Source organism: Pseudogymnoascus destructans (assembly GCF_001641265.1).
Source record: "Pseudogymnoascus destructans isolate 20631-21 unplaced genomic scaffold scaffold_14, whole genome shotgun sequence".
Classification (NCBI taxonomy): domain Eukaryota; kingdom Fungi; phylum Ascomycota; class Leotiomycetes; order Thelebolales; family Thelebolaceae; genus Pseudogymnoascus; species Pseudogymnoascus destructans.
Genome location: NW_020167533.1, coordinates 156,570 through 175,609, shown reverse-complemented (window position 1 = coordinate 175,609; position 19,040 = coordinate 156,570). Strand labels below are relative to the sequence as shown.

General features: G+C 48.7%; 3 protein-coding genes across 3 annotated transcripts; all 3 read left to right on the top strand.

Moving 5' to 3' along the window:
- Positions 1 to 4,164: 4,164 nt before the first annotated feature.
- Positions 4,165 to 7,354, top strand: VC83_05539 (uncharacterized protein). The gene is made up of 3 exons (XM_024469159.1): positions 4,165 to 4,492; positions 4,561 to 6,194; positions 6,247 to 7,354. The coding sequence occupies exons 1-3, from the start codon at positions 4,296 to 4,298 to the stop codon at positions 7,089 to 7,091; spliced, it is 2,676 nt and encodes an 891-aa protein (XP_024322958.1). The 5' UTR covers positions 4,165 to 4,295; the 3' UTR covers positions 7,092 to 7,354.
- Positions 7,355 to 7,538: 184 nt separating this feature from the next.
- On the top strand, positions 7,539 to 9,365 carry YUH1 (ubiquitinyl hydrolase 1). Its single transcript, XM_024469158.1, has 4 exons — positions 7,539 to 7,771; positions 7,903 to 8,220; positions 8,286 to 9,121; positions 9,175 to 9,365. Exons 1-3 carry the CDS (start codon positions 7,684 to 7,686, stop codon positions 8,648 to 8,650), a joined length of 771 nt encoding a protein of 256 aa, XP_024323025.1. The 5' UTR covers positions 7,539 to 7,683; the 3' UTR covers positions 8,651 to 9,121; positions 9,175 to 9,365.
- A 6,475-nt stretch (positions 9,366 to 15,840) lies between these two features.
- VC83_05537 (uncharacterized protein) lies at positions 15,841 to 17,600 on the top strand (the record flags this gene model as incomplete). Its single annotated transcript, XM_024469157.1, has 2 exons — positions 15,841 to 16,347; positions 17,349 to 17,600. The coding sequence occupies exons 1-2, from the start codon at positions 15,865 to 15,867 to the stop codon at positions 17,598 to 17,600; spliced, it is 735 nt and encodes a 244-aa protein (XP_024322957.1). The 5' UTR covers positions 15,841 to 15,864.
- Positions 17,601 to 19,040: the final 1,440 nt, after the last annotated feature.

The window sequence follows — 19,040 nt, the reverse complement described above, 5'->3', positions numbered from 1 at the left end:
ATGCTACCAAGCATTCATCTTGTTACTCCTTGTTTCTGAAAAGTCACTGAGGTGTTAACCTCTGACTTACCCCTGAGTTCCCAGACTCAACATTTGTTGCAACTTGTCTGAACCACTTCACTACATCACACACCTGATTGCTGCGTTGTGGAATAGTCTAAGCTACAACCCTTTGGCTCTGTTTCCTAAGACAGTGTGTTGTCTTAGTAAAATCATCCCTTCCTTGGGTGGCTAGATTCTCACATCTGGTGCACCCACCATTACAACACAGAGGTTTCTTGCGTAAGGTTGACTTGACAGAGGAGGTAGGGGATTAGACACAAAGGCTTTCCAAGTAACACGTTACAGTATTGTAAAGGATACTATATTGAGTTGAGCACGAAGCTCCTATCTAAGGAAATACTATCTACTTATATAGTGGCGTTGTGCCAAAGGGAACTGTAAGGAACTGTACAGCTCTAACAGTTCCATCCTAAGTTCCACCCTAAGGAACTGTAGGAACTGTAGAAGTTCCAACAGTTCTCACAGTTCCATCCTGCAGGGTGACGTGGGGTCCTGTAGCGTGACCTACTCGGCTAATAGCTCTGCCAATAGCCATAACATTACGGGGCTAGTAGGGCTAGGCTGTAGCATGACTAGGCTAGTGGATAGTTGTAGAAACTAGTGGATATTAGATAGTTGAGCTATCCATCAACTATCTAGATTATCTAGCTATCCAACTATCTAGACTATCCATGAGGCACAACGCCACTATATAAGTAGATAGTATTTCCTTAGATAGGAGCTTCGTGCTCAACTCAATATAGTATCCTTTACAATACTGTAACGTGTTACTTGGAAAGCCTTTGTGTCTAATCCCCTACCTCCTCTGTCAAGTCAACCTTATGCAAGAAACCTCTGTGTTGTAATGGTGGGTGCACCAGATGTGAGAATCTAGCCACCCAAGGAAGGGATGGTTTTACTAAGACAACACACTGTCTTAGGAAACAGAGCCAAAGGGTTGTAGCTTAGACTATTCCACAACGCAGCAATCAGGTGTGTGATGTAGTGAAGTGGTTCAGACAAGTTGCAACAAATGTTGAGTCTGGGAACTCAGGGGTAAGTCAGAGGTTAACACCTCAGTGACTTTTCAGAAACAAGGAGTAACAAGATGAATGCTTGGAAGCTTGTAAAAGACGTGGAAGTATGTGATAGTCGATTTACTGTATTGCCTGCTTGCCCTTTCTTAAGGAAAGGGCAATCCTATTTATGCCAAAGGAGTGTAGTTCTCTCATTTTCCATGACTTTCCATGACTAACCAGGCTTGGTAAATGTATTAGAAATCAAGTGCGACCCACAACTAGCTTGCTAATCATGTAGCGAATCTAAGAGAATCCCATAGAACCATCTCTTGGGTTTCTAGCCTATAGGAAGTGAAAAGGAGGTCCAAGGTCAAAGTACCTATAGACAAATTATGTCATAACTTAACCAATCTTGTGGGTAACTGAGGAGCGATGACGTGTAATGAATCATAGAGGGTTGTAGAAGCTTCTAGAGCTATCGTTCATGTTCCTAGGCCTCTAGTTGGTAGAGATATGCCATGTGGTAGTATTGGCCCACCCCCTTAAGGAGGAGATTTTCTTAATAACTTGTTCAATGAGTGTTCAAATGATATGCCGTGATGTATGTAGCATAAACAGATGTAGTAGAAGAGTTTGCAGCAATCGTTGAGTAGTATTGCTTCTGTTGTTGGTGTGATAAGCCAAGATGTGTATGAGTGCAACGAATGTCAGTATGACACTAACCTGCCTTAACTTTCATCATGTGACCGTAACCTGTCCGACTCAGATCCTTTCTGTCACTGAGGGAGGCATCCTTACAAATACACTGCTTTTTTATTTAGATTTGCATTTTCAAACTTGTGATTAAGCAGCTTAGAGATATTATGTTTTTTTTTGTTAATGATAGGAGGCTTAAGAGCAGATAAGAGTCTAATAATTAGGAGAGATAGAATCATCATGTTGTGCATATTACCATGTCGTGCACTTTTCCCCACCCCAGTCCCCATCAACTTTAACACATGTTTTCCCAACCACCCCTAATGGAAATTCAAACCTAAGAAGCACGAATTATTCTAGCTATTAAGGCTATTCAATCATCTAAAAAAAATAGCCGTCACTCTGCTATAAAGATCTATAATGTTCCTAAATCTACGCTTTGTGACAGAATGACCAGCTGACCCTCTCATCCTGAATATCGACTAAAAGGTCACAAATTGACCGAACTAGAAGAGGAAGTGATTGTTTAAAAGATGTGGTTTTGACTAGTGTAGAATATGAAGGCAAAATATGGCATTCCTAACTGCGATTTCTACAACTTTGACAAGACAGGCTTTATGCTAGGCATAATCTGCCTAGCTATGGTTGTTACATGTGCTGATCGATGTGGCAGAGGCAAGGCAGTTCAACTAGGCAAACAAGAATGGGCTATAGCAATTGCTTGTATCAACAGCGAAGGTTGGAGTGTGCGTCCATTTTTGGTAGTTGAAGGAAAGACTCATCTTGCGAATTGGTATATAGATGGTGGTCTCCTACACAGCTAGGTTATTAAACCTACAAGTAATGGATGGACAAACAATAAGATGGGTCTAATGGCAGCTCAGAACGCACAGGCTGGATTTCGCCGAGCTGGCTTAGTGCCTTTTGATCCATAGGCTGCGATTTCAAAGCTTGATGTGGTAGGGCTAAAAAGGCTCGTATCCGCCAAGGAGGTGCACTTTAGTGTAAAGGATGCACATGACGTATTGTCTCAGAGGGAGTCGTGATCGACTCGGTGTACAACCAACGACGTTGCTGTTACGTGATGATAAGAATATAACGCGTTGACGTACGTACGAGTGTAGCAGGGGGGAGACGATCATTGCACGTTTAACAATTGATTAACAATAATTGTTAAACGTGCAATACAAGTATGCAATTATGATGGGCAATGTGAGCTGAAACGCTCTAATGAGAAATGCAGAATGTGCTGGTGGTGGGTGGGTGGTGCACCGATCGATGGATGCCTGTCCAGCGCATGGATGGACACATGACGTAGCACCATTCCTACCCCACCATCACCACCCTACCACGCCTACCACGCCTACCACGCCTACCATCACCACGCCTACCATCACCTACCATCACCACTACCGTAACTACCCTCCCTCCCTACCTACATCACCACTACCGTACCTACCCTCCCTACCTACATCACCATCACTCACCACTACCCTCCCTACCCTCCCTCCCTACCCTCCCTACCCCACATCACCACTCACCACTACCCTACCTACCCTACGTACCTACCCTCCCTACCTACCATCACCACTGCCTACCCTACCTACCATCACCACTACCCTACCCTACATCCTCCCTACGTACCTACCTACCATCACCACTACCCTACCTACCCTACGTACCTACCCTCCCTACCTACCATCACCACTACCCTACCTACCTACCCTACCTCCTCCCTACCTACCATCACCACTACCTACCTACCTAACCTACCTACCTCCCTACCTACCATCACCACTACCTCCCTACCTCCCTACCTCCCTACCTACCCCACATCACCACTACCCTACCCTACCTACCTAGTTTTTCTCTCATCCCATGCCAAGGCCCTACTCGCTGGACAAGGAATGTGAGATCTGCCACCACAACAGGTGGATGACGCCACTGCATATCTTTCACCACTACTCTACCTCGCCCTGATGTACCCCTGATGTACCCCTGATGTACCCCTGACCTACCCCTGATGTACCCCCCCCAATCCTAAAACACCCATCTCCCCATTCCACCAACCAACTTCGGGACTTCCTCCCTTAGTCACTACCCCCCCGCCATTCCCCTGTCACGTCTGTCACGTCTGTCACATCTGTCACATCTGTCTCATCTGTCTCGTCTGTCTGTCTCGTCTGTCTCGTCTGTCTCGGACCTACGACGAATTGCACTAGGGACACACCAACTAATCCACTAAAGGTTTAGTGCGAATGGGACACCTGGAATCGGGACGGGACCTCGAGTGGGGCAGATGGGTTTGATTGATTGGATGCATTTGATCCACTTCCCCTTCCCCTTCCCCCTTCCCCCTTCCCCCTTCCCCCTTCCCCCTTCCTCTTCCCTCTTCCCTCCTCTCTCTCTTCCCTCTTCCCTCATCCCCCACCGAAAGAACGAGGCCAACAATAACATAATTCACCATCAATTTGAGCTTTCATTACTTTCCATTCTTGCCATCGCGAGCGAGCTTCTCCCAACCCCAAATCGCCCATCATGGACGGCCTCTTCAGCAGAGCAGATGAGGCGTCTCCCACCGACTCCGACAAGGACACCTCCGTATCCGGTCTCGTCGCGACCCTGATCCCGGCCTTGGTCGTCGCCCTCGTCTATGTCGCCATCTTCCTGGTCCTGCGTCGGTCGCACCGCCGCTTCTATGCCCCGAGAACCTACCTCGGGACTCTACGCGACAGGTATGTTTTGCGCCCAGCGACCCCAGCTGCCCCAGCTACCCTCGACTACGAAGCTAACCATCCCCCAGTGAGCGCTCCCCAGAGCTCCCGACTGGCTTGTTCAACTGGTTCGGCACCTTCTGGAAGATCCCCGACACCTACGTTCTGCAGACCCAGTCGCTCGACTCGTACCTGTTCCTCCGCTACATGCGCATCCTGGTCGCCATCTGCTTCTTCGGCTGCCTCATCACCTGGCCCGTCCTGTTCCCCGTCAACGCCACCGGCGGCAACGGCGCCAAGGGTCTCAACACCCTGGCCTTTGGCAACCTGAACAAGAGCACCGATGGCAAGTCCCGCATGTACGCACACGTCTTCATCGGATGGATCTTCTTCGCCTTTGTCCAGCTCATGGTCTGCCGCGAGAGCATCTTCTACATCAACCTGCGCCAGGCCTTCCTCCTGTCGCCCGTCTACGCGAACCGCATCTCCTCCCGCACCGTGCTCTTCACCTCCGTCCCCGATGTGTACCTCGACGAGGCCAAGCTCCGCAAGGTCTTCGGCGACGAGGTCAAGCACGTCTGGATCACCCGTGACACCGAGCAGCTCGACAAGCTCGTCGAGGAGCGCGACAAGACCGCCTTCAGGCTCGAGGGTGCCGAGACCAAGCTCATCAAGCTCGCCAACAAGGAGCGCCTCAAGGCCGCCAAGAAGGGCCCCGCCACCGACCAGGAGCCCGTCGTCGCCACCGCCGACGCCGAGTCCGGATCCATCGCCGCCCGCTGGCTCCCATCCAAGAAGCGCCCAACCCACCGCACCGGCCTCCTCGGCCTCTTCGGCTCCAAGGTCGACTCCATCAACTGGTGCCGCGAGAAGCTCGAGAAGCTGATCCCCGACACCGAGGTCGCGCGCGAGAAGTACAAGGCCGGCGCCGACAAGCACGTCAACGCCGTCTTCATCGAGTTCCTCACCCAGTCCGCCGCACAGTCCGCGTACCAGTCCCTGTCCCACCACCAGGCCCTGCACATGTCCCCCCGCTACATCGGCATGCACCCCAACGAGATCGTCTGGAGCTCCCTGCGCATCTCCTGGTGGCAGAAGGTCGTCCGCCGATACGCCGTCCAGGCTTTCATCGCTGCGCTCATCATCTTCTGGGCCATCCCCGTCGCGGCTGTCGGTCTCATCTCCAACGTGCCGCAGCTCGCTACCCTCTCGTGGCTCACGTGGCTCAACAAGATCCCTTCCAAGATTATGGGTGTTGTCTCGGGTCTCCTTCCATCTGTCCTCCTGTCCATCCTCATGTCCCTGGTCCCGATCATCATGCGCATCCTTGCCAAGCTCTCCGGCGAGCCCACCCTCGCGCGCGTCGAGCTGTTCACGCAGAACGCGTACTTCGCCTTCCAGGTCGTCCAGGTCTTCCTGGTCATGACCATCGGATCCGCCGCCTCGTCTGTCGCCCAGCAGATCGCCCAGAACCCAGGCTCCGTCACCAGTCTCCTGGCTACCAAGCTTCCCCTGGCCTCCAACTTCTACATCTCCTACTTCATCCTGCAGGGCCTGACCATCGCCTCCGGCGTCGTCTCCCAGGTCATCGGCTTCTTCATCTTCGGCCTCCTCTACAAGTACCTCACCTCCACCCCGAGATCCATGTATGCCAAGTGGACCACCCTGAGCGCCTTGTCATGGGGTAGCATTCTCCCCGTCTACTCCAACATAGCTGTTATTGGTAAGCCCTCTCATGTCCCCATTCCCCAGACCCCCTCGCTGACACCACCCAGCCATCACCTACTCCCTCATCGCCCCCCTCGTAATGGGCTTCGCCACCGTCGGCATAACCCTCTTCTACCTCGCCTACCGCTACAACATCCTCTTCGTAACTGACAACACCATCGACACAAAGGGCCTCATCTACCCCCGCGCCCTCCAGCACCTCCTCACCGGCGTCTACCTCGCCGAGATCTGCATGATCGGGCTCTTCGGTATCTCCGCCGCCATCGGGCCCATCATCCTGATGGTTGTCGCGCTGGTGGGGACGGTCCTGTTTCACATCGCGATGAACTCCGCCCTGGACCCGCTGCTGTATAACCTCCCCAAGTCCCTGGAGGCGGAGGAGGAGCTCCTTGCGCTTGAGTCGGGGTCGAGCACTGCTATCCCCGGTGTCTTGGGCGCCCAGAAAGGCGGGAAGTCCCACGAGGCTGGCGCTTCTGCTGACCCCGCCCTCCTGGCTTCTGAGGCTACGGGCGAGAAGACTGTCGCTTCCCTCCCCGCCTCACCGCACGCAAAGCCAAACATCTTGACCAAATTCCTCAAGCCGCACATCTACGCCGACTACGCCACCCTCCGCCGTCTCGTCCCCCACGACGTGGCGGGCGCTATATCAAACTACAGCCCTGAGGTCGAGCGCGACGCGTACTTGCCTCCCAGTGTTAAGTCTGAGACCCCGCTGCTCTGGATCCCGAGAGATGAGATGGGCATCTCGAGACAGGAGATAGCGCATACGGCGAAGGTGATTCCGATTACGGATGAGGGGGCGGCGTTGGATGAGAAGGGAGCTGTTTATTGGGTTGCGGAGAAGGAGGAGGGGGCTCGGCCGCCGATTTGGGAGGAGAAGACTTATTATTAGATAAGCAGTCTCTGTGTAATAGGGAACGTCGTTTTAGGTGTTTGCGATAGGAGGTGGGGGTGTGGTTAATGTTACGGGGAATCGTATACCCTTTCCTTTCTTTTCTTGGATTTAAATCTTTACGGATTGGTGGGGGGGGTGATGTACAAGGTTGGCTTTAATTTTGATATCAAAAATATAGTGTGGTGTTTTCCTTGTATGTTTTGTCTTCCTTGTTTGTTTATTTACTTTTTCTGGTTTGTTTATTTACTCTTTCTGGATGTCGTGAAGTGTTCTATTGTGTTTTGTGAATGTGCACATGGTGATGTGAGTTTTGTGATATTGATACGAGGCAAACGGTTGGTGCCGTCGTCATAGACGGGGAATTATTATCCCGCCCCGACTGACGCGGGGGTGGTCCGTCGATCCATCCATCCAGGCCGGCAGGAAGCTTTGTCAAGCTGGCAAACAAATCACTTACAAACCAACTCCAACCCACTTCCATCTCACTTCATCCTCAAAACGCAAGACGGACAAACCATCTCAACCTCACATCATCACCACCATCTCGACTGGCAACGCAACCACACACACCAACACCAACACCGCAACAATGCCCGACACAACCCCCACCATCACCACACCCGCGACATCCACCACCCCCGCCACAGAAACGAAACGCAAGACCTTCGTCCCTCTAGGTTCGCCCCCCCCTACTATCTCCCTCCCTCCCTCTGCTCCCTATCCCCTTCCTCCTCACTTCCCATCCTTCCGCCCCCCCCTCCCCCACCAAACCCAGACACCAAAACTAACACCCCCCCCCGCACGCCAGAAAACAACCCCCAAGTAATGACCACCCTCCTCCACTCCCTCGGCCTCTCGCCCAGCCTCTCCCTCCACGACGTCTTCTCCCTCACCGACCGCTCGCTACTAGCTTTCGTCCCGCGCCCAGCCAGTGCGTTGTTATTGGTTTTTCCGGTTAGTGAGGGGTATGAGAAGTATCGGAGGGAGGAGGATGAGGGGCTGGAGGAGTATGGGGGAAGGGGAGAGGGGGAGGAGGTGATGTGGTTTAGGCAGACTATTAGGAATAGTTGTGGATTGATGGCGTTGTTGCATGCGGCGGTGAATGGGAGTGCGAGGGAGTTTGTTGGTTTGTCTTCCCCCTGCCAGTTTCCAATTCCAACCCCTCGAGCAAAGCTGACTCCCCCCCACCAGACCCAGACTCGACGCTGGGCAAGCTGTTAAAGGATGCGACCCCCCTTGCGCCAACCGAGCGCGCAGACCTCCTCTACCACTCCCCCTCCCTCGAAGCCGCGCACAGCGCCTCAGCACAACAAGGCGACACCGCCGCCCCCGCCGCCGACGACATCGTCGAGCTGCACTTTGTGACCTTCGTCGTCGTCAACGGGAAACTATGGGAACTGGATGGGAGGAGGAAGGGGCCGATTTGTAGAGGGGAGGTGGGGGGTGAGGATGCCCTTGGGGAGATGGCGTTGGAGATGGGACCGAGGCGGTTTGTGGGGAGGGAGGAGGGGGAGCTGAGGTTTAGTGTTGTTGCTTTGGGGCCGGGTTTGGATTAGATTGGGCGGAATAGGGGGAGGATGGGGTGTGGGCGTGGACGAGTCTTGATGGTGATTGAGGGGATGGGAGGGGGATTGTTGTCGGATATATACTGTCGTAAGAGAGGAATGAACACATACGACCATAGACTCGAGAGAATTGGGCATCCCGTCCGCTCTGCCATACACAAGCTTGCGTAACACCTAGACGATAGTCTCAATCGTGCCAGTGGAATCCGAGCCCCTTGCCGCCTTGAGGGGTGAAGCGAGGGTGAGCAGGGTGAGCGGGGTGAGCAGGGTGAGGCGACGTGACAATTTCGTGACAATTCCGTGTCAGTCTCGCGTCAATTTGGAAATAACACGGGAGTACCCTCACTTGAGGGCCCGCGTATCCACGGATCCACCCGACATACGAAGCACTGACGGGCGTACTGCGCGGTCAACTACATCAACAGTCAGATCAGCCTCATCAGTGAGCCGTAAGGCCCGAAAGTTAGTAGCAGAATATAAAGCGGTGACTACAATTATGATGCTCACGTGATTAGGGATCGAAGACAGGACTCGGATCTTTGGCCAATGCTTTGGCACATGGAGGATTCACCATGCAGTCAGCCATTTGACTCCAGATTCTAGATCGGCCTTGTGACGGGTATATGGGTAGAGTGCCAGAACGCATGGTATTCCTAAACGAACTACTCCCCTATTTCTGAGAGAGAGACGGTTTATATACTATGGCTTCCGTGCCGAAGCGCTGGTGTATCCGTGGCGTACCGTGATTGGTAGGTCGCCTCGTCCTTAAAGCCCCCCTAATAGAGCGATTTAGATTTGCTGTAACGCTGCTCCATTTTCTAGGAGCCCCATAAAACTAGCCGTGGTAGGAAATATAAACCCTAGTAGGCTTGGCATAATAATTGCCTAATTAGGATAGCGGCTGCTACAGTGTAGCAGGTAGGAAGGAGGGAAAGGTGTCGTACTGACATTCATTGCACTCAGTTTGCTATCAAACTCAAGAGCAAACTTAGAAATCTCCTCCTCAAACCTACAAGTCACTATACATATTTTGGCTTGTCACACCAACAACAAGAGCAATACTACTCAACGATTGCTACAACCCTCTATGATTCATTACACGTCATTGCTGCTTAGTTACTGGGCTGATATGACCACATAGCATATCTCTGCAACCCTCTATGATTCATTACATGACATCACTCCTTAGTTACTGGGCTAATACTACACATGACATATCTCTATCAACTAGAGGCCTAGGAACATGAACAATAGCTCCAAAAGCTTCTACAACCGTCTATGATTCATTACACGTCATCGCTCCTTAGTTACCCACAAGATTGGTTAAGTTATGACATAATTTGTCTATAGGGGTACTCTGACCTTGGACCTCCTTTCACTTCCTATAGGCTAGGAACCTAGGAGATGGTTCTATGGGATTCTCTTATGTCGACTACAGTTACCAAGCCTGGTTAGTCATGGAAAGTCTTGGAAAATGAGAGAACTACACTCCTTTAGCATAAATAGGATTGCCCTTTCCTTAAGGAAAGGGCAAGCAGACAATACAGTAAATCGACTATCACATACTTCCACGTCTTTTACAAGCTTTCAAGCATTGATCTTGTTACTCCTTGTTTCTGAAAAGTCAGTGAGGTGCTAACCTCTGACTTACCCCTGAGTTCTCAGACTCAACATTTGTTACAACTTGTCTAAACCACTCCACCACATCATACACCTGATTGCTGCGTTGTGGAATAGTCTAAGCTATGACCCTTTGGATCTGTTTCCTAAGACAGTGTGTTGTCTTAGTAAAATCATCCCTTCCTTGGGTGGCTAGATTCTCACATCTGGTGCACCCACCATTACATAACCGAGTCGGAACTGAGTCGGATGGTTTTCAGGTACTTGAGACAATCGACTCATGGGGTTCCCCCTTCATCTTTTTTGTATCCTTCATAGTAGACCTATAGGATAGCATCCGTTTAACCTCCAACTCGCACTCTCATATGCTATTACTGTGAGCTGGGTGCCCTGTGTCCTTACAGTTACTAAGATCCTTAGCTTATTACGAAGCCAAGTCCACACAAGAGACAAGAGAGGAGGAGAGGAGGAGAGTAGTCTAAACTTACCTGTAGATTAGTTATAATAATAAATAAGCCTCTACTGTTGGTAGAGGCACTATAAAATGTGACCTAGAAGCAGATATGCCTTGGATATAGGTATGGCAGTTTACAAGAAGCACTACTACTAGAAAGTATACACTAACAGGTTGAAACCCTAACCGAAGCCCCTTTCCAAAGGATATATACGTCCAAAGGATGTGGACATTGCTAAAGGCTTGCTTAACAGCAATTTGAGCAGAGGAAAGCACTTTATTCCAAGCCCTTTCCTTAACACTAAGGAAGTGTCTTCCTTGTAGATGGGTCCACAGGCAAGCTATACCAAAGGCAGCTCTATATGCTAGGTCACCATATACTCAAAGGATGGTCTCATGACCATTCATAACCTAGATAGCGTAAATAGTTAGTATAATCAAGAAAAGGCGCAAAAGGGGATACCTCTCGTAAGTGCTGCTCTATAGAAGAGTGGCGCCACATAGTCTAGTCATTAACTAGACCAGGCTAAGGTCCTGTTACTAACGACATAATACCATCTAGCGTAACTATCACTTGATAGTTAATACCATGAAGGCGCTTATGGCCAGAAAAGACAAGACGCTGTTCCTCTTGTCCTGTTGGTCGTTAATGGGGTGAAAGGTTCCATTAACGAAGCCCTAGATGCCCCCTGCTCCTCCTATCTCCTTAACAGCTGTTAAGAAGGCTTCTATACACTTGTACATAAGCTGCAGATGCCACTCGAGTATTCTAGAAAAGGTCGTATAAAGGAAGAGTATTGTATCTGTAAAGACAATACTCAACTGAGGCCTTAACCAAAGAGCCTCTCGAGAGTCGACCATCTCCTAGAAAGGCAAGCCATGCACAAAGGATATACAAGGCTAACTTAGGGGTTGGCCGAATGCCTCTTGACCAAGAGACATTGTGGAGGTGGAGGAGAGGGGTAAGCTAGCGAATATCATCATGGGAGAACCAGAAAGCTTCTAGAGCTTGAGCGTTAGTCAAGCTTTCAAGATGCTGTAAGGACACAGGGCACCCAGCTCACAGTAATAGCATATGAGAGTGCGAGTTGGAGGCTAAATGGATGCTATCCTATAGGTCTACTACGAAGGATACAAAAAAGATGATGAGGAACCCCGTTGGATCAATCCCCTTAAGTACCCGAAATGGGTCCAACTCGGCTAACCTGCCCTAACTCTTCCCATGTGACCGTAACCTGCCTGACTCCGATCCCTTCCGTCACTGAGGGCGGAGGCATCCTTACACTAGTTGGTAGAGAAAGCCATCATGACCAAGTTACAATTCGAAGGGGAGCAGGGTATTTTGACCCGTTTTAGCTTAGCTACGAGATATTTTTAGTAACATACTTTATAATCGAGTGGTGCACGCATCACGAATTCTAACATGTATACCCACCTTCAAATTAACATGTCTCAACCAATTGACCTCCAATCGATCCACAAAGAGGGTCGAATGACTCTAGCAATACAAGCCTATAAAGATGGACACTTTACAAGTGTTAGAGGTGCTGCAAACGCGTACGATATCCCTGAATCGACTTTGCGGGCACGCATTAACGGACGCCCTACATGACACAGTTTACGGTCTACAAAACTTAAACTCACAGCTACTAAGGAGTTAACACTTGTCTAATGGATATTATCTATGGAGGAGCGAGGCCTACCACTTAGACCTAATTCTGTACAACAAATGGCAAATCTACTACTTCAAAAACGGTTGGATACAGATCAAGATAATCCACTTACAGTTGGCAAATGCTAGGTTCAAAACTTCATCTAGCGACACAGCACCCTCTAGTCAAAATACACCTGTAAATACGATTATTAGCAGTCAAAATGTGAAGATCTTATAATTATTCAACACTGGTTTCAGCTTGTGCAGAATACAATTGCTAAATATGGGATTCAAGAGGAGGATATATATAACTTTGATGAGACTGGATTTCAAATGGGAGTAATTACAACTACAAAGGTTATTACAGGTTCTATACGGGCTGGTAAGCCTGTTTGAGTGCAACCTAGGAAACGCGAATGGGTTACAGCTATTGAATGTGTGAGTTCTAACGGCTAGGCACTACCTCCTATGATTATCTTCGAAGGCAAGGTCCATATCTCTTTGTGGTATACAGACGCATTACCACGCGATTGGACTATTGCAGTTAGTGAAAACGGGTGCACAAACGACTCTCTTGGCCTAACTTGGTTTACAGACATCTTTGAGAAACAAACTAAGGAACGTACAAAGGCTATTTATCGGCTTCTTATTCTTGATGGCCACGGGAGTCACTCTACTCCAGAGTTTGACATGTTTTGTTCAGAGCACTTAATTATTATGTTCTGTATGCCTCCGTATTCATCACATATTTTGCAGCCACTAGATGTTAGCTGCTTTGCAGTTCTGAAGCGGTCATATGGAAAGCAAGTTGAGGAGTATATGCAGGCTAGGGTCAACCATATCGACAAACCAGACTTCCTTACTGCCTACCTTTCAGCCCGTAAAGAGTCTATGGCTCTTAATGTGATCCGTAGCGGCTTCGCAAGACTATTCTGATTTAATTCCTTGCCGCACATTGGCAGAGGGGTCAGTTAGTTCCGCCTCATACTTAAGGGCTACAATCTGCCGAATCTCGAGAGCCACATCAGTCTGTATGTCGTCTGATTAAGGTGAACGTTGGGGGACATCGCTGCTGCTTCATCCCTTTCACCCCGATTTATGATGGCTACGATTTATAATCGATTAAATCCACTTGTGCTCCCGGAAATTGTTAGATTGGTCGTCGACAATGTTCACATGGTACCAGATCTTTTGAATTGTGCCTGTGTGAACATCACGTGGAGCGTGGCAGCTTTGAAAAAGCTCTGCAAAGGCTCTCTGAACGACATGCAGTTCCGCACGCCTGACATTGGGTCACTTAATTGCCTCTTTGTAGCATCACGAGAGCGCTTCAGACGAAATATGACCTTTGTGGAACATCTTCTTCTTTCTTTAGAGAATCCCGCTGTTGATGAAGCAGCACTCCCGAATGTTAGGCTTAATCGTCGGTGTTCGCACCGACCACCCTACAGGTGGTCGGCGAAAGCGAGTTGAAGCCCGAAAGCGAGATGAAGCCCGCCAGGGGTCTTGTACATAGCCGAAGAAGAGATTTACACACAAATTATAACGTGGTTTACCACCAAACGGAACATCCCACCAAATGAAACACTTTCCGATAGCATCGCAACCTCAAACCCAATTACTCCACCCTAACACATTAAAATTAACTACACTCAATTGAATTCTCTTCTCCTAATATCTCTTCAACCTCTTGACAGGTTCGTACATTATGCCCAGTCTTGCCGCACCTCCCACAGCGCCGCGAAGTCGATGGACCAGCCTCTACAGCACCCTCCTCATTTGACCTTTTCTGTCGTTTCAACCCTTTATCCTCTTTTTCAGCGATCAGTTTTTGAGCATCTTCTATAGTAAGTGACCCTCCATCTTGGACACGTGTACGCTTGGCTTTCCGACGCTTTGAAAGTGCTGTGTTGGCCTTTCGAAGGGTACGGACCTCCTCTTGTATAAGGGTCATTTGGTGCGCAATGCGGTCTGTACCCTTCACCAGCTGCTTTACAGCTGAAAAAATCGTTGTTGGGGAGCTTCCTTGATGAATTCCAATTCTATTCTGTACAAACTTAGACTGCAAAATTGCATCAGCTGGGGTTTGTGGCGTTTGAGGGACCCAAGGGTCAGCCTCTAGTAGGGGGGATCCAGTTGGTGTTGGCGTCCGTAACTTGATATCAAGCTTTGAGAGAACTGCTTCTGGGTTGTACGGGACTAGGCCAGTACCTCGAAAGCCAGCTAGGATATTTTCAGTTGTCATTGTATGGTCGTGGGCAGCCTTGAATGCAATAAAGAACTCAATCTTAGTGATATGGGTAATAGAGGCCTTAATGAAGACCTCAAGTTCTCGACCATACATTCGCTTTAGTACACTAAAACACCCAACATCAAGAGGCTGGGTAAGATGTGAGGAGTGCGCAGGGAGACAGAGCGTAATAATGTTGTTCTCCTTGCAGTACATATCAAACTGGGCAGATAGGTGGCTCTCATGGCCATCTAGGACAATCATCCGCCAGACCCCTTGTGTTCGTACACGTGTATGCTGATTAAAGTGTTTTATCCAGTCTAGACCTGTATCATTGTCGGTCCAGCCATTTGGTGAGGTCTTGATGGCCCAAGTAGGTGGAAGGCTGCACTCTGTGTACCAAGGCGCAAGGTGATGCTTGCCTTGTACAATCAAGTATGCAGGCACTACAAAGCCGTCTGCACTCACACATTCAATCGCTGTTGCCCATTCCCGATTACCAGACTGAAGCTGCTTTGCTCGGCCTTTTCGATCTGAGCTCGTAACAACCATATTCCCACAGATAACACCCATCATAAAGCCCGTCTCATCAAAGTTGTAGAAGTCAGCATCCTGGATGCTGTACTTCGCCTGCATGTTCTTTACCAGCTCAAACCACTTTCTTATACAATCAGGATCTTCGCAGAGGGCTCGCTGGAGGTCGTACGCACGAGAGAGACGCGTCTTAAGCTTTGGTTCATTGTGTACAAAGCGGTAGGGCCAGTTTTTTCCAACTGGGGGTTCGCGACGCGTCGCACGGAGGAGATTCGCTATATCTCGTACATCCTCAATTCGAGGTGGAAATCCTCGCGAATCTAGGTCAAGTACGTATCGTATGAGCTCCTCTTCCTCAATTGGGGTCAATGGACGTTGTTTGTCGCGTCTACCAGCTCGTGGTTGGCTTCCGTGTATGCGACGGGTAAGTGTTACATGTGGGACCTCATATAGCTGCGCAGCACGTCGGATGGACAGTTTGTGGGGTGATTTGGTAGCTTGAATGGCTAGTAAAACTCGGCCTTCATTAGCTTTCTGAGGCATCTTTTTGTTGTGGTGTGGTGGAGTAATTGGGTTTGAGGTTGCGATGCTATCGGAAAGTGTTTCATTTGGTGGGATGTTCCGTTTGGTGGTAAACCACGTTATATGTTTCTCCCTTTCATCTATACACTTGTGACAAAACTGCTTCGTCGTCGTACTTGAAATCTAATACAATGGATGATGCCCTCCAATTCCTCCGCGACAACCCTTCAGAAAAGCCTATAACCGCTGCACGAATATTCAATATAAATGCGAAGACCCTCAATACGAACCTCCGACGAGCGAAACTCAAAGCCCAGGCACCAAACCCTATTTACGGAGGCCAGAATAAGATACTTTCAGAGGCACAAATCAAGGCTATATACAAATATGTAGAGGATTCATATTTTGCGGGCTATGGGGCGTCAAAAGCGATGGTTTTTACAGCAATTGGCCACTTGCGGGCAGCGGAAATACCGCCTAAACCAGCACCTTCATGGCGTTGGTTTCAGAGCTTTATAAAGAGCTCTTCGATCCTCTTTCGAGTTGTCAAAACGAAGCCAATTGCACGAGTCCGAGTTACGACCCATGATATTTCTGCGGTACAAGACTGGGGATGCGCTTTTGTCAACAGCGCAAGAGAGAGACATAATCGAGTCCGAGGTAGCGCAAGAACAGTGAGTCGCGGGCAGTGACGTGCGAGGTCTACAAGTCTTGCACCGTCCATCCGGAACCTCCAGTTAAGTTCAAGGTGCTCCAGGCGAGGCAGGGCACGCAACAGACCTACACACAGGTTTTCCGCCAGCTCCGGTTCCCCCATAAAGCCTAGGCCTAGGTGCCTCACACTAAACTTATGTAAAAGCGGGCAGCCACGGGCGATATAAAGGAGCGCTTCTACGTCATCAAGCTCATCAAAAACGATATCGATGACCCGTAGATGTCGGCATTTCGCAATCTTTTCGATGAAGTTCTGACTGATAGACTTTTCCAAGCGGAGGATTTGAAGCTTCTCGAATTTTGGTAATAGTTCCAGCCAGTGTTGGTCCGCAACCCCAAGGTACAGCATCTTCAGCTTGGGCCATAGGTCTCCCTGTTCCTTGCTTGTCAACGTCATAGATGACAATCCTAAGGGGGGGCCACAACGGCGGATGATCAGCGCCAATGCCTTGAGATTTTTGTCGTCGAAGGCACGATAGGAGCTCCGCAATGTCGGATTGGGTAGGCTCTCACTTCCGTGCGATGGTTGCTCAAAGGGGAAAACCTGCAAATCACAACTTTTAATCAATCGACAAAGCTTATCAATATCTTGGCTGCTTTCTGAATTATAGACTGTGAGAGCTTTCAGGTTTGAGAACTTATCCTAATGGGGTCAGGCATGGTTTATTATGAGGGAGCGGATAAAACTTACAGCAGGACTAGGTAGTCCTTGGAAATAATTGGAGCTAGCCATTAAAAGCCCACAGTAGTGGTCATCAATAACCAAAAACTCAACCGTTCGAGTGAGAAGGAGGTCAGAAATGAGCGACCAGTCTTGACCCTCGATCTCGAGGGGGGATTGTGAGACTTGCAAGGCCCGCTCCTTGCGACCGCAGAAGGAGCTCAGCAGATTGACGATGGCGCATCGCGCGACATTTCTCATTGCATATAATCGTCGGTGTCCGCACCGACCACCCTACAGGTGGTCGGCGAAAGCGAGTTGAAGCCTGAAAGCGAGTTGAAGCCTGAAAGCGAGTTGAAGCCTGAAAGCGAGTTGAAGCCTGAAAGCGAGTTGAAGCCTGAAAGCGAGTTGAAGCCTGAAAGCGAGTTGAAGCCTGAAAGCGAGTTGAAGCCTGAAAGCGAGTTGAAGCCTGAAAGCGAGTTGAAGCCTGAAAGCGAGTTGAAGCCTACCAGATATCATAACTATGTAGAATCTAATACAACCACTATCTAAACAACTATACCAGCAATTGAGTGATTGAATCATATGATAAAATTAAAGCTATTCCCAAATTTAAAACAACCCTGGGTCTAAATTTTCGTCCTCCCTGTCCGCAAATAGGTCTGTATCCAATCCACTGAATCTTATAAATCCTGTCTCGTCGTCGTCATCAGCCTGTGATTCGTACCCCATCGTTGAAATTAATTGAGTATTGGCTTCTTCTTGAAGCTCTGATTCCTGCGCAATTTTTTCTGGATCTGTAATTGGAATAAGTAAATCAGAAGGCACCTCCTCCTTCGCCTTTAACATCTGGCTAACTTGCCGCTTTCTTGAAAGCTCTGCTTTACGGGCCTCAACTCCACTAATATGAAGCTCCTTTTTGACTTTATTAAGCACTACTCGTGCTTTGTATTTCGCCCTTCGCTCTTGAATTTCCTTGTCTTTTCTAGCCTTGTCATTAATCTTTTTCCATGCATCCTTAGCAGTTAATGGACCAGTATTTGCTTGAGCGACAGAGCGGCTTTTGAGCTTCGCCTTCTGTTGATTAGCTACTTTTGTAGATAATAAATCATACTGTAGAATAGCCAGTTCTCCTTGAACAAGTACATTTTCTGTACCACGTGCCCAAGAATCCCATTCTCGTGCTGAAGGACTAGACAAAAGACATGGTATTTTACTTTGCCAGTGCCGTAATTTGAGCTCAGAATGCACAAATTTTGTTGGAGTCTGTGGAATTTGTGGAGGATCAAGAGTGCGCTCACAAATCGTATAAACTTTCATTTTCTTGAGAGCTTCTTTAGAGTTGATTGGCCACATTCCAGCTTCACGAAAGGACCTAATGATTGTTCCTTTCTTGAACGTCTGCTGGCGGATTTCGTTCAAATCCCGAAAGAATGAAGCTATATTATAATCAATATCAAGATTACGCATAGCATATTGAATTGCCTTCTTGTGCCAGTGTTTATAAGGTTGAAAAACACCAACATCAAGTGGCTGCATAATGTGCGTAAGATGCGAAGGAAGCGGATATGGATGGATATTCATTGAAGTTGCCCGTATAACGAACTCTGGTGTTGTATGACTGATATGGCTGTCCATAAGGAGGACCTTTAGAGGTTTATCAGGCCCAGCTCCTGTATGAATGATAAAATGCTCCAAATATAGCATTGCGAGCTCGCTATTGGTATATCCTGAGTCTGAAAGTAATACAAGCTCATCGCCAGTCAATTTCTCATTATACCAAGATGCCATATGTTGTCGTCCTTGTACAATGATAATTGGTGGAAGCACTTGTCCAACAGCACAGATTGACTCAATCACGGTAATAGATTTGCGGTTTTCAGCCATTGGAACATACATCTTTAATAGTGTCAGTTTAATTGTATTAAGTTACAAGTACTGAATTATACATACTTCTGTAATAGATACAGGAACTATTACATCCTCCCCTGG